Here is a 23543-nt window from a genome sequence, read left to right on the forward strand (position 1 = left end):
TTTTCTTGTCACACCCAGGAGAGTTAAAAAATTTTGTTGAATTTGTACAATTCAGTAGAATTGCTTTTTGGCTCTGAGAGATGGGAGGGTAGGAGGGAGGAAAAGAAAATGAATCATGTAAACATGGAAAAAATTTAAAAATACATATTAAAAGTTTTTTTTTCATTGAATTAAAATATTTTTTAAACCCTTACCTTCCATCTTGGAATCAATACTGTATATTGGTTTCAAGGCAGAAGAGTGGAAAGGGTCGGCAATGGGAGTTAAGTGACTTGCCAGGTTCACACAGCTAGGAAGTGTCTGAGGCCAGATTTGAACCTAGGACCTCCCATCTCTGGGACTGGCTCTCAAATCCACTGAGACACCTAGCTGCCCCCTTGAATTAAATTCTTGAATGACTTGGTTGGAGACTGAGAAGAGAAAAAGAAAACTAGAGTTTCCTGGGCACCCTAGTAGTAGAAAGACAGTGAGGGCCATAATAAGCCTCAGAACTTCAAGGTGAAGTTCAAAGGACACATGCCTCATTTCCTAACTAAACAGCTCTTTAGGTATAATCGATGCAATGCAGTTTCAGAGTAGATGTGAGAGTTTGACTTCAGTTCAGTTTTTCTGGGAAAAAGCAATTCATGTTTAAAAACCAAACCCCCTTTTCCCCCCCAAAAGTAGCTGCAATCTACTTCCCACCTATACTCTACATACATGGTAGGTATTCCATTTATAAAGAGAATTATGGAATTTCATGCTTAAAATATGGGTCAAGTTTTTAATGTACTTTATTACTTTTCTGTACAATTAGGAGAGGCTGGTTAGATATGCTCTATATCCTCAGTGCATTCAACAAATATTAAGTTAAAAATTCTTGCCTTCTGGTATTTTTAAGTTTTTAAACCCACTGTACCTAACATGCCTGATAAATGTTAGTTTTCTCTTCTGGGAGATAATTCCAGTTATTGCTGACATTAATATAGCACTTTATAGTTTCTCAGGTACTATTTGTACAATATTTCATCTGATCTTCATAATCTTAGTAAGGGCAGTATATAATTCCTTATCTTTAACCAGAGGAGGAGATTGAGAAGGGTGACTAAGCAAGGACCTGAATACATATACTAATCATAGATCCAATGCTCTTTCAACTGTCACAAATGTATCTGGGAGGGGGCAGTGAAGTGATAGAAATCCAGGCCCAGAGATGGGAAGTCCTGTGTTCAAATTTGACCCCAGACTTCCTAGCTACCCTGGCTAAATCACTTAACCCCAATTGCTCTAGTCCTTTTATCTCAAGTGTTGTTACTAAGATAGAAAGTAAGAGTTAAAAAAAAAAAAAGAAAAAGTAACAATTGAAATGTTTTCTCCTTTCTCTGCTTTGTTCAATTGGCTTTTGATCCTTTGATACCCTGGGCTTCAACTTTGGATAGAGCAAGAAAAGAAAAGGTTAAGAAGTTGTCTCTGTATCTTCTAATCTACCAAAATTCTAGAAGTGATAGTAAAATGTCCCCTGAGGTGTGGAGAGCTCCAAAGAAAGGCCACAGTGACCCAATTAAGGAAGAATTCGTCCTCAGAGCAGAAAATCTCTCCCTTCTTGGCTATCTACTTACTTTGTGTCAAAGAACAAAATGAATATAAATTGAGTCTATCATGGAATTTAGAGGGACTGAAAGAAAACTAGAATCTTGGTTGATTCTGCAGTGAAAGTCCTGAGCAGTGAGGAATTTTCTTCAGGTTAGATCACCTACCATCTGTATATTCCTCAGAAGTGAGAGATAAAAGGCTTTGTATGTCACTATTTTCTGAGTCTGGAGCGTCTTTGTGTGTTGGATGGCCATTTCCCATGCCAGCCACCCAGGAGGAGGTGGTGGCCTGGTGCACCATCACAGTCTCTGAATGCTGGGTACTTCGGGCATCACCCAGGCCAGAGTGTCCCGGGGCATCCTCCTCTCCCCCTGAGGAAGAGCAGACACGTCCTCCCTGGTCATGTTGCTGCACTTCCCTCGAACTGCTTGGGCCAGCTCCTTCAGACAGTACAATTTGTACTCGGGAGTTAGAAGGCAGCACAGAATTCCCAGAACTGCCATATACCGCTTCTTCATATGATGGTAAGGCCACCTGAACACCATCCACCATGATGGAGACCTGGTCACCAGACACCCCTTGGTCACGTCTGCATTGAGTATAGAAAAGGGAGGAGGGCAAGCAACAATTGGTTAAATATGAACACTTTATCCTCTATCCATTTATACATTTAAAACCTATAAGAAAAACTATGTGATCTGCTTGCACAAGCTAGACAAGAGAGGGATGGATGGGACAGAATCTAGCAATTTGAATGGTCTGGAAACCAAGAAACTTTAGTTCTTCCCATGATTATACCTCTGACTTTTGGTGCCAACTCTTAGTTATCCAGCAGTAAGTATGATTCTCTTTGCCATCCTCCATCCTTGAAGTGAAAGCTGGAAACCTTAATGATGTGTTATTTAGCAGTCTTGGGAAGAAAGGGGAATTGTTATAAAAGATGGCATAGAAAGTAGGGTGTAGTCTGTGTAGATAGAAACCACTCCCTAAGTTTGTCCTACTCTACACATTCCATTTTGAGTGTGTACATTGCGAGACATACGGGCATGGAGGATAAAAGGTGTGGAGCCAGACATTCATTCATTTACTCACTCACACACACACTTTATGGTCTGGGATATTGGTACTCTAGGATAGATGGACCTAAACAAGGAGAAATGTGACGTGACAAGGAAGACAGGAAAAAGTTTCCTATACTTCCAACTCACTGGAGCCTAGAAATCAATTAGATTTAAGCAGCCATCCTAAGTATAGAATGAAGAATATTTGCTGTCCTCTTGAACTTCTGAAAATGGAAAGGAAGAATGAGTCTGGGCATGTCTTAGGCTTTTCTAGAAGTTGCACTTGTGAACCCCAATTGGCAGTTTTTCCCCAGATACCTGCCGTTCCCTCTCCCCACTTCCAGCTCATTCCTCAAACTTACCTGCTATGATGGAAGGACTTCAATTTTGGCTGCAACAAAACGAAGAGCACAACTAAGAGAAGGATGAGTGCTACTGAGCTTGCTGTGGAGGCCACTATTGATAGGGTAGGCACACCAATCGTTGTGTGAAGGTCTTTGTCTATAGAAACAAGTACCCATTAGTAGGAGTCTATACCCACAAAATATGAGCCCAAATATAAGATGCATCACCAAATATTTGTTAAGCTCTGTTGTATATGTCATACTGTGTGTTCTCTCCTTTAGAATTCACTGCATTTTATAACAAAATTCTCTGACAAAGGTTTAATTTCTCAAATATATAAGGAACTAAGTCAAATGTATAAGAAATCAAGCCATTCCCCAATTGACAAATGGTTAAGGGATATGAATAGGTAGTTTTCAGATGAAGAAATCAAAACTATCAATAAGCACATGAAAAAGTGATCTAAATCTCTCCTGATTAGAGAATTGCTAATCAAAACAGTTCTAAGGTACTACCTCATACTTAGCAGATTGGCCAATGTGATAATAAAGGAAAATAATAAATGCTGGAGGGGATGTGGCAAAATTGGGACACTAATGCATTGCTGGTGGAGTTGTGAATTGATCCAATCATTCTGGAAGGCAATTTGGAATTATGCCCAAAGGGCATATGCACGCCCTTTTATCCAGCAATACCATTACTAGGTTTATACCCCAAAAAGACTTATAGCTGTGCTCTTTGTGGTGACAAAAATTTGGAAAATGAGGAGTTGTCCCTTGATTGGGGAATGGCTGAACAAATTCTGGTATATGATGGTGATGGAATACTATTGTGCTATAAGGAATGATAAACTGCTTGATTTCTATAAAAACTGGGAAGAACTCCATGAACTGATGCTGAGTGAAATGAGCAGAACGAGGAGAACATTGTGTACAGTAACAAACATTATGGGATGATCAAATATAATAGACTTTGCTACTAATACTTAATGCAGTGATCCAGGACAACTCTGAGAGATTATGAGAATGAATTCTATCCACATCTAGAGAATTCTATCTCACATCTATGAGAGTAGAAAATGCAGAAGAAAAACATATGATTTATCTCTTATTTATATGGATATATGGTTTTGGTTTTGGTTTTAAAAGATAACTCTATTACAAAAATGAATACTATGGAAATAAGAATTGAGTGTATTATGTATAACCCAATGGAACTGCTTGTCATCTCCAGAATGGGGGAAAGAAGAGGGGAGGGAGAGAACATGAGTCATATAACCATGGAAAAATACTTAAAAACAAAAAAAATTAGCTGCAAAACTTTGCTCATCTTGATTCCTAAATAACCATTACTGTTAGGTCAGGAGATCTCCTGAAATTATCTCCCTCTTTGAGGGCAGTAGGAAGTTGTTAAATCAATTTTGAACTAGTAAAATCCAGCATAATACCATAGATTTCACCCTATAGAGCAGTGATTCCCAAAGTGGGCGCTATTGCCCCCTGGTGGGTGCTGCATCGATGGCCACAGGTGCATTTATCTTTCCTATTAAATGCTATTAAAATTTAAAAAAAAATTTAATTTCCAGGGGGCTAAGTAATATTTTTTCTAGAAAGGGGGCAGTAGGCCAAAAAAGTCTGGGAACCACTGCTATAGAGCAACAGCAGCCTGTGACACTGGATTGGGAATGACCCACTGTTCTCTGGCTTCTGTCATAAACACTCATTTTTCTTCGCTTCTCAGAATTTCCCAAGGTATTATGGGTTACAAACATGGTTTGGGATTAGCGATTCATGCATGAAGCACAAACATGTTTGGATGACACATTTTCCTACAGGCTGCATGGATTTTCCTGTTATATGAGAAACAAGGGAAGAGAGATCTCTCTAGCTAGATGGGTTGTTCACCTGACAAAAGAGTGAATTTCCAGTGGGGGGATGGGGTAGGGGGAGAAGTGGAGAATAATAATCACTGTGTCCAGCAGATGAGGCTCAAAGGTCACATCAGAGACTGAGAATCAAAAGAGTAAAGTCTCTATACCAGGGAAATATCCTGGCAAATTATCAAGCACCTTAAAGATCATCCTTTAGTTATATGCAGTGGTACAGGGATTAGTCACAGATGTCTTTCTCAAGAATACAGGACCTGTAAGGAGAAGGGGGGATAATGGGCCACTGGGAGTTGTGATTTACCAGATTACACTGCCCTAACCCTTTGTCAGAACAAGGACTACACTAGGCGGAACACTGGAGGAAATATAATCTACTTCTCTCTTCAAAAAGGGAATTGGAGTTTCTCCCCCATAATCCTTTAGCATCAATGATGGACTAACCTTGACTGTGGTGGCAGCTGACCTCCATGGCTGGGTTCCATTCCCCATCTTTACATGTCAGGTATTTGTAATCCCCCTTCAGCATGTAGCCTTCATCACACAGATACTCAATGACACTGCCTGATGCCAAGGGATCTTTACAGGGGGTTGGGTGGCAGATGAAGCCGCCATTTTCTGGTTCTGGTGGTCGAGGACACACTAAAAAAGAAAAAAGAAGTATTTAAATAAAAGAATCTTCATGGATATTCCAGCTAGATGACATAGCAGGAAGAATTGTGCTTAGCCCCAACAAGGATTTTTGGTGAAGAATCAAGATATCAGAGTTGAAAAGGGAAATGGCCTGATAACAGGGAAGTTTAGCTCCTGAATTTTTACCCTTCCTTTTTCCCATTAAAAAAAAAATCTCTGACCTTCCATCTCAGGCCTGGCTCTCAATCCACTGAGCCACCTAGCTGCCCACCTCCTTTCCCATTTTGCATTAAGTTCACAGAAATCAAGCAAGGAAGGAAGAAAAAAACTATAATGCATATCCTTATTATAACATACCTCATTACTACACTGATTTGAACATAACATAAAGCTAGATGTAAGTCTTATTATAACAGTATTAGGAAGACATTAATTCTATTTCTCATCCATGTTTTGAAGGACTTTCATAGTCTAATCAAAATGAACTAAATTCAGAAAGTCAAAGCAGAGGCCTAGGTTTGTGCTTTAGAAGGTTTTAAACCTCTTTTGTTCCCAAATTCTAGTAGTATCTGTTTTTCTCCAAGTCAAGAGCTTGGTGGTTGAATCAACCTTTTAAGATAGGTTGGTGCTCCCTTACCTCTTCCATCTTCAAACAGACCTAGTTATCCATAGGCCCAGGGTCTGAGAGCATAGTGTGGGAACCTTGGGCCAATAAAGGAAGCAACAAAACATACAGAACAAACAAATGGCAGCTGGAAAGGGAGGGAGGATATGAGAGACCCCTGGCAACCTCCTAAACCACTAGATGTATAGATATACAATTCATGCCCCAGGCATTTTGTACAAGGCCCTCTCAGAAAAGGGAAACAGAGGGAACACTGAGAGAGAAAAGGGAGAGAGAAGGACATCACTACCCCCCCAGCCCCGAATTTATGAACTTTTCCTTAGGCTTAAAAATGTTTCCAAGACCAAGAGTTTCTCAAGGGAATTATTCCCAATTTGGCTGAGAGATATAAACTTTCTCCCCCTCAAGCTCTTGTTTTCTTCCTGAATATCACTTTCTCTTCTTGAGTAACTGATCTTTGCTGTGGTTGTGATGACCTCTTTCTTATAGAGGACCACACACCTGCACACACATTCAGGGACACAAATGGCAGATATAGTGGAAGTGCTGGCTTTGGAGAAGACACCATGAGTTGTGTAGTGTAGTGATGTTGTGCTTCTCATACTGGAGATAGTAGCTCTTCTCCCCTCTCCTGGAGGGAACTGCTGTCAAGGGGATGCCAGAATGATGGCAGAAAAGGCAGCCCACCCCTCCTCTGCTAGATTTTCTTTCTCCCTTTTCTGGAAGGGGGTGGGTGGGCGGGGGTGGAGTTGCCCTCTGAGCTTTGAAAGGGAAGAGGAGGCTAAAACAGCTGCCTGTGGTCCTCCTCATGCCAGCTGACTCAAGCATACCAAAAAATGGGGCAAAAAAATTAGTGAGCTCAAACTGAGATTTTTAACTTCATTTGCTGTGTTATGTGTAAAGATAAAATATTAGCTCAAATGTGAATGGTTGAACTACCCACTGGAAGAGTTACTTAACCTCTCTTTTGTCCTCAAAGGTTTCTTCGAAGATCCTATGGTCTCCACTATCACCTTCAATTAACCAAAGAATTTAGTACTTGCTATGTAGAAAAGGTACAAAGAAGCCCCTTATCCTCAAAGAACTTACATGATCTAGTTGCGGGAACAAGTTATGACTACATAAAAAGGTAACAAATTAAAAAAGAAGGTAATATGATAAACATCAGATGAATAATATGGAAAGTGCCACAGATATAAAAAAAAGAGGGAGTTAAAATTAGATGGTCTTTTAAAAATCTCCAAGTTCTCAATCTCATGATTCTAAAGGTCACTGAAGAGTTCAAAGAGAGATGATAATATTTTGGGCTTGGGTGGGCAGGAAAGTAAAGAGGTAGCATTTGAATCTTGAAAAATAGATAGAAATCAGTGAGGGAGAAATGACTGGGAAATATAGGATCATTTCTATTTATTGTTAAAGCCCTTGGCCCCGCTTCACAAATCATAACCTTCTTATTAACCTTTTGGAAGGAAATTAGCTACCACTTATCTAAAAGTGTGAATGTGTTTAAGCAAATACCCTAATGAAATTAATTCCATACCAATTCCAAATGAAAGGAGAGGAGATCCTTACAGTCCTTGTACTTTCCAAAGTTCACTTGCTTGCTTGAGAATAGACCTTACCAGGATACTCTGTCCTTTACAAATTCTCCTTCTTATTCAGGACAACAAATTTTCCGGAAATCAAAGGACTTACTCTTTAGCTTTCTATTTGCTAACTGGTTCACTTCTTCCACTTAAGAAGCAAAGTTTTCCATCAATTATTGTAGAGCATCACAGAGGGATAGTTTCCAAAAACAGGCAGGATGTAACAGCACTATTACAGGGGAGAGATCTCCCATTCAATTTACTCTTTGGCTTTCTAAGGGAAATTTTATCTTCTAGGTTTCAGTTATTACCCAGAATATGAATACTCCAGACAAAGAGCAGTTTTAATTCAGTAAGGCAAAACCAGCATGACAAATACATGAAGCTAAAAAGATTAGAGAAAGGAAAATTAACTAGGAGATCTCAGGTTTGGTTTTCCAGAAGCTGTCACCAATTCAAGGCAGGACATGTAGGCAACTAAAAAAGCTATATATCTTTAAGACACACTAGGGGCAAAGAAATAATTTGGCATTGTTTCTGCCCACTGGTACTGAGTCAAGGTTTTTGAGTCCCAGTAGAGATCAGTCATTTGTGATGGAGACTCTGAGCTATTACTTCTAAGTATCTGCTTAGAGTGAGCAGGATAAGAGGAGATCATCAGGGAGGATCAAAAGCCCTAAGGAAAATCAATCAGCTCAGCAGGTATGAGGAGTCACCATTTCTGGACTTAATCTACTTGGGTTGTCTAAATGACAATGCCTGGATGCAAGAGGTTGTTTTATGCTTGGTCAATCAATATGAAAGACAATTAACATATCTGACTGGCATGCTCCATAATTTAAAGGGAGTATGGGGAAAGCCTAAGTTCAGGGAAAAATCAATTTGTTTCTCTTGCTTGGCTTTCCATGATTGCTCTCAGTCATTTGTCTTAGAAGCATAGCTACTTGCTTCTAGTTCAGGGGCAGGGATAAATTAAAGAGAAGTTTTTGACTCCCCAAGATTTGTCTGAGGTCACACAGCTTTGTAGTAGTAGCAGCCAGGCTAAAATCCTGGACTCAGCACACGACCTTTATACAAGCCTATGTTGTCATTTGGTCATACTAGCGTAATAGAATATTTATTATATATAACTGGAACCCTTTATTAGCCATTTATAACCATGGCTGTGGTGGTGATTTGAGGTAACTAATAACAAAAAAAAACCAAGCCTTCACATTTAATAATAAAGACAACTTCAGGGTATGTCCTAGACATTCAGAGAAGTGAAGGGAAGCAGAAGGAAACAAACATTTATTAAAGGCCTATTTTGGGCCAGATACTGTACTTTACAAATATGATCGTGTTTGGCCCTGGGAGGAAAGTGCAGTTATTAGCCCTATCTTATAGTGGAGGAAACTGAGGTAGGCAGGTTGAGTGACTTGTCCAGAGCCACACAGTTAAGAAGAGTCCAAGGCTGGATTTGAACTTAGATCTTCTGAGTGGAAGCCCAGTGCTCTAGCCACAGTGCTACTTTCAACTCCTCATCTGTAAAATGGAATAAATGACTTCTGAGATACTTTGCAGCTCTAAATCTGTGATCCTAAGATGATAACGATAGCAAATGACAACTAATATTTAAATAGTGCCTTAAGCGAAAAAAATTTATTCTGGACTCAAACACTCCCAAAATGAGCCTTTCAACGATACATGTAAAACACAGTGGAATTGCTTTTCGGTTCCAGGAGGAGGGAAAGAACATGAATCATGTAACCACGGAAAAACTATTCTAAGTTAATTAAGTAAAAAAATGAAAAAAAAAATCATTAAAAAAACAAAACAAAACAAAAAAAAACCCCTTACTTTCCATCTTAGAATCAATACTGTGTATTGGTTTGAAGACAGAGGAGCAGCAAGGGCTAAGCAATGTCTTGCCCAGGGTCACACAGCTAGGAAGTATCTGAGGCCAAATCTGAACCCAGGACCTCTTGTTTCTAGGCCTGGCTCTCAATCCAGAGCTCCTTAGCTGCCCCAAACATGTTTACTTTCAAAATTGCCCTGCTTATCTGTGCTTCTTTCTGAACTTCCTTCTGTTCTCTTTTGTGCATTATAAACTTTAAAAAAAAGATTTCTTTTATTTTTTAACCATCACTTTCTGCCTTAGAATTAATACTAATTCCAAGACAGAAGAACAGTTAAGAGCTAGGCAACCAGGAGGTAAATGACTTGCCCAGGTTATATATTTTTGCATTGTTTACTAATTTCCCTAGCCTTGGTTCCCAAACTGGGGAACTGGGTCAGGATTAGTTGCCACTTTTTGCTCTGTTTTTGGATGGGTTCCTCACCTCTTTGTTGATATGGGCCACCTTGGGTTCTCCATTGAGGGATTAGGTCAGGGGTCGGCAAGGTATGGCTCTCGAGCCATATCTGGCTCCACCTCCCAACCAGCCAGTCCCAGCAGAGCCCCAGGATGTGCCCCAGGGGGCCCTTCAGCCCCTGCCCCATATTCCAGCGCCTTCTGCCTCCATCCTCCTCCTTTCACAGGCGTTTATGGCTCACAAGGCCAAAAAGGTTGCCAACCGTTGGATTAGATTAACTCTAGATGTTTGAGGAGTGGAATGCTGGATCTTTAGGATCCTGTATGGCAGGGGTTCTTAGCCTGGGGTCTGTGAACTTGTTTTTTTAAACTCTTAACTTCTGTGTATTGGCTCCTTGGTGGAAGAGTGGTAAGGGTGGGCAATGGGGTCAAGTGACTTGCCCAGGGTCACATAGCTGGGAAGTATCTGAGGCCTAATTTGAACCTAGGACCTCCTGTCTCTAGGCCCAACTCTCAATTCACTGAGCTACCCAGCTGTCCCAGTGAACTTGTTTTTAAAATCTTTTGATAACTATATTTTAATGTAATTGGTATCCCTTAAAATTCTAGACATTATATTTTAAGCATTAAAAAACATAGTTCTGAGAAGGAATCAGTAGGTTTTGCAAGACTGCCAAAAGGGTTCATGATTCACAAAAAAGTTAAGAACCCCTGTTCTCCGTTCATCTAAGGACAAGGTGGTTCCTGGGTGCCTCAGCTGTCCTGGTCCGAGAGTGGCTGTGCCTACACTTGACTGCTGCGTCTCCTGGTCACTTCCAAGGTCTTGACTGTGAGTTTCTGACCCTCTTGGGGCTTTCTCTAGCAGTTTTCCCCTCCTGATTCAGCCTCTGAATACAGATCATTTTGGAAGATGGGCTAGTAAGTTTTGGGGAAAGAAAGTTCTTACTAAGAATACTATTTAAGTAATATGTGGAATATGCCTACTGTATTTATTATTTAAATAAAGAAGTGCATTGTTTTACATGCTTACCTTCAAGTCCTGTCTCGATTTCAAAATCTGGCATTTTAAGCCTATAGCAGAAAAGAAAGAGAAGGAAAGGGAAAGGAAGGGGGTCTTTTTTTTTTTTTTTTAAAGAGTGAAGAAAGATTCAAAGGGTGGGCTAGGAAGGAGTAAAGGCAGAGAGATCCCAAGTTACATAAGAAGCCATCAAATTTATTCCACAATTTTATTAAGTGTCTTATCCCCACAAGAACTAAGCTGAATAAAAATGTAGAGGTGAAGGGGCACTATATTTTTCTTCCCTTGATATAAGTGATTTCATTTTAGAAAATTCCATTTTAGTGAAGACAGAGTTTTCATGTTTGAATTTATCCTCAGTACCAGTTTGTAGGCTAAGCACAGAGGGAAGATAAGTTGTTGTGGACTATTATAGAAGAAACAAGTTGCTTTGCCCCACTTAGAAGGCTAATCTTAAAGAAAACAGATAATTTTGTCCTGCCTGCAAGAACAGTACAACTTTCAAAACCATAAATTGTTTCCCTCAAAGTATAAAAAGTTTGCTAACTCTGTGAAATCTGCCCTGTACCTGTAGTCTAATGAAGGGTATCTTAGGCAGCCAAGTGGCTCAATGCATAGAACGCTGGACTTGGAGTCAGGAAGATCCAAGTTTGAATTCTGCCTAAGATACTTACTATCTGTGAGACATTGGGAAAGTTACTTACCTCTCTGTGCCTCAGTTCCTTCATCTTAAAAGAGTGATAGGGGCAGCTGGGTAGCTCAGTGGATTGAGAGCCAGGCCTAGAGACGGGAGGTTCTAGGTTCAAATTCGGCCTCAGACACTTCCCAGCTGTGTGACCCTGGGCAAGTCACTTGATCCCCATTGCCTACCCTTACCACTCTTCCACCTATAAGTCAATACACAGAAGTTAAGGGTTTAAAATGAAAAAAAAAAAAAAGTGATGATAATAGCATATACTTTCTGGGATTGTGGTGAGTCTCAAATTAGATAACATAATTTTTTTAAAAACTCTTACAATCAATAGTGTGTATTAGTTCTAGGGCAGAAGAGTGGTAAGGGCTAGGCAATGGGGGTTAAGTGACTTGCCCAGGGTCACACAGCTAGGAAGTGAGATAACATAAATCTTTGCAAATCTTAATGCACTATATAAATGCTGGCTTGGTGTTCTTTCCACAAAAATGCATCTCTGAATAAATTTTTTTAACTTGAAAATTTTTATTTAATTAATTAAGTTAGAATCCCCCCCCACTCCCCATGGTTACATGATTCATATTCTTTCCCTCCCCTCCTCCCACCCCTCTCCCATAGCCAATGAGCAATTCTCCTGGGTTTTATGTGTGTTATTGATCAAGACATATTTCCATATTATTGATATTTGTATTAGGGTGATCACTTAGTCTGCATCCCCAAATCATATCCCCATCAACCCATGTGATCAAGCAGTTGTTTTTCTTCTGTGTTTCTGCTCCCACAGTTCTTCCTCTGAATGTGGATAGTGTTCTTCCTCATAAGTCCCTCAGAATTGTCCTGAATCATTGCATTGCTGCTAGTAGAGAAGTCTGTTACATTCTATTGTGTCACAGTGTATCAAGTCTCTGTGTATAATGTTCTCCTGGTTCTGCTCCTTTCACTCTGCATCAATTCCTGGATGTCATTCCAGTTCACATGGATGAATAAACTTTTTCTAGCTTATTATCACAAATTGGTTTCTCTCCCTTCTGTTCTAATCCTTCCTCCCTCTTTCCTTTCTTCCTTTCCTTCCTTCTACCTCCCCTTTTTTCCTTTCTCTGTTCCTTTCACTTTTCATTGGGTTATCCAAGGACCAAGACTAGGTGAGAAGAGATTCTGAACTCCCATATAATCCAAGGACCTGGATTTCTCAGCCTTATTTTCTTTAAGTCTTTTATTCCTTTATTCCTGTTTTCTTGTTTCTGGTTGAACCAGCTGGTTCTTATTAGATGCGGAACCTGTTTTGTTTTGCTTTGAGTATGACTTGATTACTATTTTGCTTTTGTCTTGTAAGGGAAAATATGTTTAATTACCTTCACTTTACTGTTGTGGAAGAGTCTAAATGAAATATTTGCATTTTCTTGGGAGTGGGGAGAAGAGGGAGAGAGAAGGGGGAAAAAGAGATTTTTTTTTTAAACCCTTAACTTCTGTGTATTGGCTCCTTCATGGAAGAGTGGTAAGGGTGGGCAATGGGGGTCAGGTGACTTGCCCAGGGTCACAAAGCTAGGAAGTATCTGAGGCTGGATTTGAACCTAGGACCTCCTGTCTAGATCTAGGCCTGGCTCTCAATCCACTGAGCTACCCAGCTGCCCCCAGAGAGATTCTTTAAAGTTTAAAGCACATCCACAAGCCCCAGTATGATTTGTTTATTGACTGATTCCTTCTTTCTTTGTCTCTTCAATTTGTTTTGTAGCCTCTGATGACCTTTACTTTAGCATAGAAGCCTTTCCTTGAGTGTCAACATGGGCTATGAGATATAGAGGAAACCTTGATGGGAAAGTTTAACAGTTCTCCATAAAAGAATTCCAATAACTGTATTTTTTTAAAACTTAATTTTATCTTTCCTCTAATTACATGTAAAAACAGTTTCCCAGGAACTGTATTTTGCCTATATAAGAGCTATTTAAGAGAAAAATTTAAAAACCACATAAAATTAAAATCATAATTTAAAGATGTAGGGAGAAATTGACTGGTCCTCCAAACTGTGCACAGTCATTATTTTTAAACCTCTGGAGAAAGTTACGTTTACTGATCAGTGATGGTTTATGTTTGCCTTAGATATAAAACTGACCATTACTTAAGTTGAGAAGGGAAAAAATGGTAATTTCTTTTTGGCACAGGGACTTCCAAAGACGAAATGCTTAGTTTTTGACTGAAGTCTTGTTGGAGTATGTGGAAGCTAACAAAATATTTATTTTCATTTTTCCCTGTTAAATTATGTAAGATGAGACCTGTTTAAATTAAATTGAGAGCTAGCTTTACAAGGAGTGAAGAGTTTTCAGTGATGTTTTTTTAAACTTTTAAACTGTGACAATTTCCTCTATTCTCTTGTCCAGTGCAGCTACCAGGACTAAAGAGAAGGTGACAGAAAAACACAGAGAAGAGGCTCTGAGTAGATATCAATCTGCTTATTGAACTCATAAGACTTTGGAGGAGTTTGTAGTTCAGGAGTCAGTTTGGGGCCAGAAAAAAAAAGGGTCTTGTATTTTCTCACTCATAACATGAGTGACCCCGTTTTAGAGATCTAGCCTCTATCTCTATATAGATTGAACAAATCTTGGTGTTTGAGTTTACCCCAGGCTAGTTTGTTCTGCAAAGCTAAGCATAGGAAAAGAGAAGTTCCAGACACTCAGGAGAAACAAGATGTTTTGCAACCCATACCAAGCTAACATTACAGAAAACAAGTCACTGTCCTATCTGCAAGGACAATTGTAGACAACTGTGAGAAACAACAACAAAGAGAAAATAATTGTTTCTCTCAGGGTATAAAAGGTCTGCTACATTTTCTATTTGGAGGGGGAACTCTTCTTGGTCTCCTTTCCAAAGCTTTGGAGTTGGGGAAGAGACTCTGGAATAGATTCTTTCTGTATGCCAGCAGAAAGGGGGAGAACTTCCTTTAGTGTTGCCCTTGTAACTAGGAATCTCTTAATAAATTCTTAACTATTATTCCAGATTGCTTAGTGCAGTGATGGGCAAACTACGGCCAGATGGGGGCTGCCCTAAAATGTTCTATCCGGCCACCTGACATTATTCCTAATCTGACGAATACAATGAGTAGGATACAATACAATGAAACTTCGAAAGAGTTGCCCTTAGAAACAGACTGACAGATGAGCATTTCCTTTCCTTTGGCCTCCTCTTTAAAAAGTTTGCCCATCACTGGCTTAGTGTGTTTTTATCATAACAAAAGTAAAAGTCAGATACTACAAAGAGCAGCAATCTTCAAAGAGAAAGTGAACTAGCATAAAGGTGATATTTAAAGAGAGTTATGATTATAGAATCTCTGTCAGATAATGAGGAAGAAAAAAGACATGTCTTTCTGACAACAGGTCAAAAGGTACTTTCAGAAATGTTTTTTAGGACACAGAAAAATGGCATGTTCATGTGTTTATGTTCTCTCTTCTCCTGCATTCTAAGAAGGAGAAAATGTGGGTAGTGAGTTCTAATTCTGGACCCAGTCCTGCCACTAGATAGCTGTGTCACCCTAGAGTGATTACTTGACCCAAGCCCCTGTTTACATGTCTATAAAACGAGGAGGTTAAGATGGATGATTTCTAAGGTTAACAATGGGTCTAAAATTCTATGAATCAAACTTGCATATGATTGGGTGAGTGGTATTCCTACCCATTTCAGTACTCTCCTTTAAAGTATGATGTCACCTTTATTTTCTTCTGAGAAAAATTAGACATGGTAGAAGAAATATGTCACTACAACTTACCCTCCTTATTTCTATAGATCCCAGAAGACTGGCTTTAGGTTGGAGAGGGAAGGGTGGAGCACAGGGCTCTCCATGCATCCACGGGGCTATGTTTAAAATTTACTTGGTTGCTCAAGGGTAACCTGGACATCTCTTTGTCCATGTACAAAGCCTTCCTTTTTTAAATCCTCATCTGTTTTGGGCTGGCCAAATGCCAGAGAATCTTGTAAAATCTTATGGAATCAGAAAAAACTTTAAGAGTTTATATAATTCAACTTGAACTACTAAATGGGAGAATCCTGTCTTAGTGTTGTGGGTAAAGCACGCAAATTTGTAACATAATTGAATGTGAGGGAAGAAAAAAGATTTCTCATGTCATTTGCAACTTCTTTCTCATATGAAATAAACGTTCCCAGCAGTTAGACAGGAAGTTCATTGTCCAGTCTGGATCTTTATTTTCTCATGAGAACTTCCCACATGATAAGGGGTGAGGGGAGAAGGGAAGTCAGCTTGTCAGTTCCTTTAGCTGGGTTATGGTGTCAGTGCAAAGGATGGACAAAGGGGAGGAAGAAATTATTCCGAAGTCTTACTGCCCTACTCAGACACTGAAAATTCCCCTTTAAACTTTTACTAACTAGGCACTGGCTTCAGAGTTTCTTTGTAGGATGGATAACTCAGAGCTCTTCCTCTTTTGTCAACTTCATCATTACTTCTCCATCTCCTACTTGAAAGAGCTTTAAGAAAAGTCACGGCAAACCTTAAAGCCCCAGATAAATGTGAGTTGTGAATGTAGGAATTGGCTTCAGATGCCAGATCTGAACTGTATAGCCTTGAGCATCTAACCTTAAGAGGCCTCAGTTTCTTGATCTGGTAACAAAAAGCAGAATTAAACGGTCTCTGAAAGTCCTTTTCAGGCTAAGAGCGTATAATGCTAATGGTCACACTCACTGGTTATACAACCTTTTCAGGAGAGAAAAACTATCATGTCAAGGAGATTTACTCATAATTATTTCATCTCTTCTTACACCATAATCTCATGAGCACTTCCTAATTCAAAGAGTCTTGTCACATGGGGGAATACATTCACATAGGTAGGACAGTCAAATGCTGTGCGACCACAAATATTCCATATGTCTCTTCTGTGTCCTATTTTTTTAAATAGTTGGTAAAAGATGTCCTGGAAGAACTTTAATAGTAAAAATACAAGCTTAAAAAAATTTCTTGTCAATAGACTAAACATATTCCCAATGATAACAAAGACTTTAGATTTTATAAGCACCAAAAACCACTAAAAGAAGCAGAATGGCTAAACTGAAGCTGGTTCCTTGATATAACAATGCTGAATCTATGATTTGTGAAGATTTAACCCTGAATCCTGAAATGTGTTCCTATCTAGAAATAAGTTTTTTTACATCAGGAATTCATTATAATTTATAATGACAATATGAAAGTCATCATGGCTGGATTATGTGAAAGATTTGTGATTCTTTCAGTGAGGAAAACACAAGGAATGGGAAATCCCTTCATCAATGCAGATCTCAAAGGGTCAAGACTTAGTAGGTAAGTTCTAGAAAGTTAGTTGCTTGAGGTACCCAAAACTTAACGTGACTTGTCCAGGTTAGCTAGCTAGTGTCTGAACCTAGGTCTTCCTGATTCCAAGCTCAACACTTCTGGCTAATATGCTAGGTTGCCTCTTATTAATAATGTCTTATTATGGAAGACATAATTCTCATATAAGTTATACTTAAACTTGAAGGACTCTTAGATTTTTAAGAAACTCCTTTGTAAGCTTTGCCTTTTTTCAATAGCATTGGGATATAATGGGCCTATTCTTATACAACACAATAATTTCTCTCCTAGATCAGAATGTGTCATATTCACCAAACTAAAATCGAAGAATCTATCCAAGGAGATGATAAGCTAAAAATCCTCTCTCAAGAAATAGCTGTTGTTGGGGAAAGGATAGAAAGAGGAGGTGGAAAAGGGATGCTTGGGTGGAGGAAGTGGGGGTGGAGATTGGAAAAAGAAACACTAATTACAATCCCCTGCTTTCTGTTCCTCTCAAATTTTTAAGAAGTCAGTCCCTTTCCTTCTCTGTAATTCATCAGAATATCTCTGCTGCTGCAGGTTGATCAATAGCTCCCATATGGCCTGTCACCCTTTCACCTTCTGATGTTTTCACACTGGCTGACTCAGAAAGCCTCAGGGGAACAGAATGCCATCTGGGGCTGGCTTTTCCCACCCCTAGTTCATTGTTATGGCTGGAAAAAAAAAAGGCAGAAGGAAGGAAGAGACTTATCCATCCTGCTGTTCCAAGCTGGAACCATTGCCCCAGTTCATAACCTCCCAACTTGCAGCAAACAGGATAACCCTGCACCCAAATGCTTTGTGAGGGCCACATCTGCTGGTTGATGCAGTGAGGGAGGTTTGGAAATACAGGCCTAGACAGATGTTTTATTCTGAAGTACAGCACCTTTGCCTTTGAGCTGTGCATTTGTTGTCTCTGGGCCAGTGGAAGTAAATGGGATAAGAATCAGTAATGCAAAATATTTTTGTACTATGACCAATGCTTTTTCTTGGCAGACTCTCTATAACAGCATTCCTTCTTCAACTTTCCATGCAATTCTATCTTCCATCTGGCTCCTAATTTTGCACTCCTGGGTGGCAGTGATTTTTTCCCAGAACTGCCCAGTCTCCTTTATAAGGCAATCCCCAATGAACAAAACCCAATAAGAATGAGGAAAAGAGGAACTTGGTACTTAGCAACCTATCCACAGAACAGTTAAGGATGAAAAGTGATTTAGTAAAAATCTGACTTCAACAAGTCTGATTGGGGTTGAGTTGGGGCTGTATCTCTAAATGCCTTATTCTCTAAAGATCAGCTCAAATGTCACCTCCTCCATGAAGCTCTTCTATATCCCTTAGTTAGTGTTCTTTCCTTCCTCAAACACATGTACTTAATGTATCCTCCTGGTAGAAAGTATATTTTTTGAGGGCAGAGTCTGTCCCATTTTTGTCTTTGTATCCTAAGTACCTAACCAGTACCTTGCATGTACTTGGTGCCACAGACACAAGGGTGGCTAGGGAAGTAGGTATGAGTGATTTGATGTCTGGGACACCACTTTTTCTTTCATGAATGATCAAAGGGAGAGTGATACAATTGATGAGCATTTATTAAGTACCTACTATATGCTGGTAATACAAAGACAAAGGATGAAACTATCTCTGCTCTCAAGAATCTTAGATTCTTTTTTTTTTTTTTTAAACCCTTACTCAATACTGTGTTTTGGCTCCAAGGCAGAAGAGTGGTAAAGGGCTAGGCAAAGGGTCCCACAGCTAGGAAGTGTCTGAGGCCAGATTTGAACCTAGGACCTCCCATTTCTAGGCCTGGCTCTTAATCCACTAAGCCACCCAGCTGTCCCCAAGAATCTTAGATTCTATTAGGGAGACAAGCACATATATAAAAACTGAATAAATATGAAGTGAATAAATAAAAGTAAGTTACAAAGTAATTACAAAGAAGGTAGTTACAGAGAGAAGATTCCTCATTAGCAATTAGAGGATGATGGAAGGTTTCATGAAGGAGGGTGCTTGAGCTGCATCTTGAAGGAAATGAAGGAGTTTATGATACAGAGAGAGGAAGTGCTTTCTAGACATGGCAGTCAACTAGTTCCAAGGCACTGATGTCCTTGGTGAGGAACAGAATACAGAAGTCAGACTGGATCACAGTGTATTTAAGGGGGCCTAATACTTAAGAGGCTGGGAAGATAGATTGGGTTGCAAAGGGCTTTTAAGGCTAAACGGAAGGGTTAATATTTTACCTGAGAGGCAATAGGGAGCCACTGGAATTTATTGCATAGGGAAGCAATATGGTCAGATTTGTGCTTTAAGGAAAATCACTTTGGTAGCTATGTGAAGGATTGTCTACAAATCAAAAAGTTACCCTTTAGTCAGTTGTCTGGGACATAAAATCATCATAATAAGTTTATTCCTGAAATTTAAAATAAATATTTGCATACCATTAGAATTTGTTCCTAAATTAGACAAGTATAGTTTTTCTTACTTTTTTTGTTTCTTCTCTCAAAATCTGTCCCTGTCACTCTGCTTTTAAAAGAACTGTCCAATATGGCACCAAATACATTTAGGTTCAAACCTGATCTTTCTCCTATTCTCAGTTCCCCCAAATATGGTTGAGGCATGAACAGGTATCTCATAAAGATTATTCTAGTTAGAAATCAGAAGAGACCATCTATCTAATTTTACAGACTAGACTCTTAATTTAATGAATATGGAACATAGGATATATGTATACATATGTGTGTGGAAGCAAAATGATGGTCATCTGGATCTATTAAGGAATTCTTAACAGTTTTGTGACACAAATTTCCCTCTTTCTTCCTCTAAGATAGTGGGATTAAATTCAAGAGAAATGAGAGGCCACTAAACTTTGTAAATGAAGATCCTTGCTCATCACATATTAACTTAGAAAACCATGTTACCATAATCTGAGTTCTCTATTGAATTTTTATTCATTTTGTTATTTTAATCTGGTCAGGCAGGAATGTTGAGAGCCACATGTTTGACATCTTTACTCTAACTCCCTTCTGAACCCTCTTTTCTCTGAGGAATCCTTGCCTAAGTTACTTAAAGAAATCTCAAAAAAAAAAAAACAACCAAAAACCCCTCCTAAACTTATTCTGTGTTCTAATACGTATATTCCTCTTAACGTTATCTGCAACTTGACTGCCCTTTGAATTCAGAATGCATACTTTTGGGAAGAGTCTATACATAAATATTCTTCTTCATTATGTAGTCAGGCCCCAACAAATTAGATAGCAGTATCAAAACAGATTATCAAAGTTTGATATATACCTAGACAACAGTAGGTAGAAGAAAATCTAGGATAAAGTCCTAAAAATGTTTTTATTTGTTCTGCAGAAGTCAGAATGGCTTCCTCATACTTAGGCCGTTAACTTATTCTCAAACACAAGCCCTGAATCTAGCTGTTTTTTTTTTGTTGTTGTTGTTGTTGTTGTGTGTTTTTTAGCTTTAAGCCTTTCACAAGTTGATATGACTCTGGCTGAAGCAAACAATATCAAGCCATAAGAACTCTCTTAAAACTTTTTCACCAGAAGTGGAATACTCAGGAGGTGTCTTTGTTGTGTTGCTGATGAAAATGGGTGTGTATGTGGCAGGGAGGGAATGCTGAGAAAAGTTTCTACTATTCTTCATTAAGTTTTAAGCCTTTCAGGTAAACCAGAGAGGGAAGAATAGGAAAGAAAGAGAAAATTCATTTCAGTAACCTCCTTTGATATTCTTTTTCAAGTTTCCTCTCACTCAGGGAAACAGATGGCCTATCCCTCAGAGGCCTGAATCCTAGAATGCAGCTGCTACCAGGTCCCAGGTCCAACAGCTGGGGTAAAAGAACCTCTTCGCAGGAGGTAAACATCAGAAAATAATGGCCTCTATTGTGCATGCATGTGTTCACACTAAGACCCAATCTCACTGCTTTCCTAGAACTCTGAGTGGAGGAAAATACATTAAAAGCTTTTTTGAGGAGATCTGTAACTAGAGCTTTAAATTAATAGAAAAAAAGTACAACGTAATGAAATACAATTTTATTTAGATTATCTTGACTTTGGGAAATTACTGGCATAATGCCTTTGGGAGGGAGGACAAATTGGGAGGGGAAGGAGGTAAAAATATGGTAGTAAAAATAAAAAAAGAACACCAAGTATCTATGGCTCTCTCTTCCTCCTTACTTTATACTTTAATCCAACTCAGTCTAATTAAGTCACAGAGTAAAAAGGAGGCTAAATTTTCATGTAATGGACTGTAAAAGGGATTGACATTCATAAAACATAAAAGGCTGTGTGTGTACACATAGATGGGTATAACTGTATGATTACATAATTAGATACATCAAACTATTTATGCTGAATAGAGTAAAAACCCCTATTCATTATCATTTCAAAGTTGAAAGGGGGTAAAAAATAGAAAATGAAGTATCTAATTGCAATCTTCTACAAAGTCAGCCATACCCAGCTGGTGCTACAGTTGAATTCTCTTAATTAACACACTGCAAAAGCAAGAATGAAAGATATCGTGTGCCTATCAACTATAAACCAGGGCCAACCAAGCATAGGGAAAATCTGGCAACATCTTCACAGTTAAAGGTATTTTTCTCATTTCCATAAATGTATCTGTTGTGATATGTTTTATCTTTATAAAAAAATGTCCTTTCTGCTCTACATAAGTCACCCACATAAGTTCAGGCCTTCATCATCTCCTGTCTGGACATCTCCTGTCTGTCCTCCTTGCTTCCAGGCTTCCCTGTTTCTAGTCCATCTTGCTTTGTTCTTTATAATGCATACAAAACTCCCACTCCACCCCAGAGTTATGGACTGTCTGGGTATTTCAGGTCTCTAATGAAGCCAGTTAAAGTTTGAAATATATTTAATCTGCCCACCTAAACCAAAAATAGAGGCTTATAGAAACTTGATTTTCTAAAAGAAAGTCTAAATGCTGGCTTAAGGTACTGGTTTAAGTATGCTTTAAGAGGATAAAGGAAGGGCATAGGGATATGAACATATCCATGAAACACTACCCAGAAGAACTGTCATGAAGTGGGAGTTATACAAATGACTCCAGAGAATACTGTGGCCTAATGAATAATGTTAGACCCAACTGGCATCAGGAAGAGTAGGACTTGAATTTTGCCTTTTACACTTACTAGCTGTATGACAAAAGAAAGATACATTGTTTAACATCTCTGGGCCATTTTCCTCATCTGTGAGATGAGTATGCATCTAACCCAGTAGGTTGCTGTGATGCTCAAATGAGAAAATGCATGTGAAGCACACTGTAAACACAAAAATACTATGCAAAAGTCATAATTATCACCTCTACTAGAGGGCCCTATAAATTCAATATTAAAGATTTAGAAATGGGATATTTAGTTTCTACCAATAATCTCTATAAGCACTGTAACTAGCTAAGTTTGGCCTGGGACAAGAATATAAAACTATACTTCCCTGTTCCCAAGGTATGGTATGCCTGAATGCATATTTTATATATTTTTTGCATTTTTCATCTCTAATAAATCTCAGATTTGTTTGGGTAATGGAAGTCTACCTTGCTTATCTTGCCTTTTTACAACACTGTTCCTTCTTATCTACCTACAAAAGAATCTTGTTAATGATTTTAAATTAGGTCAAGAATCATAAGAAATTCAATGAGTAATCAGATTTGTTTTATAGTAATTTTTAAAAGATAGGTTGTTTTGGTTTGTTTGTCCAGAAACTATTTTAACAGACATGGAAATAAACAAGGTGATACTATAAAGCCTTGTTGTACTCCTTTTCCAATATAAAACCAATCAGTTGTTTCATGTTCATTTCCATCTTTGTTTCTTGACCTGGATACAGGTTCCTCAGGAGACAAGTAAGCTGATTTGGTACTAAAGGGCTTGTCACATTTTGTTGTGATCCACATAAATACAACAAAACTTCTATCATATTTAAGAAATTGTCTATTTATTCCTAACTTTTTAGGCAGCTAAATGGCACCATGGATAGTGTTAGATCTAGTCAGTACAACCTGAGTTCAAATTGGGCCACAGATACTTGCTCGCTGTGGACAAGTCACTTAACTTCTGTCTTAGTTCCCTCAACTCCAAAATGGGAATAATAATGGCACTTCCTTTCCAAGGTTACTGTCAAGATGAAATATAATAATATATTAATTAAGCAAAATGCCTGACTGGAACATAGTGGGAGCTTAAAAAAAGATTTGTTCTTGTTCTCTCTCTCTGTCTCTCTGTCTGTCTCTCTCTCAGACACAGACACACACACACACACACGCGTTATATTTTCCCAAAAGTTTTTTATTTACTGATGTTATAAGATTTCTTACTGTTATTATTAAGCTTACAGTCTTCCTAATACAGAACCAGTCCTGTTCCCAATACAAATCCAATCTAGTGGTCATCTTTCTTAAGTTGTTGTAGCCTTTTTGTTAATATATCATTCAATATTTTTGTATTGAGATTCATTAGACCTATTGGTTACTATAGCTTTTTATCTGCTTTATCTCTGCC

At 38.7% G+C, this 23543-nt stretch overlaps 1 protein-coding gene across 1 annotated transcript in view; it reads right to left on the reverse strand.

The window, feature by feature from the left end:
* Positions 1–23543, reverse strand: part of SUSD6 (sushi domain containing 6) — a 69472-nt gene that overhangs the window by 4817 nt on the left and 41112 nt on the right. The window contains exons 2-4 of the mRNA XM_044664801.1: positions 5308–5505; positions 2996–3134; positions 1737–2161 (exon numbers count right to left, since the gene is read on the reverse strand). Coding sequence (XP_044520736.1) covers positions 1737–2161; positions 2996–3134; positions 5308–5505 — 762 coding nt within the window. The remainder of the gene's footprint in view (positions 1–1736; positions 2162–2995; positions 3135–5307; positions 5506–23543) is intronic.

Source organism: Gracilinanus agilis, chromosome 2 (genome assembly GCF_016433145.1).
Source record: "Gracilinanus agilis isolate LMUSP501 chromosome 2, AgileGrace, whole genome shotgun sequence".
Taxonomy (NCBI): Eukaryota; Metazoa; Chordata; class Mammalia; order Didelphimorphia; family Didelphidae; genus Gracilinanus; species Gracilinanus agilis.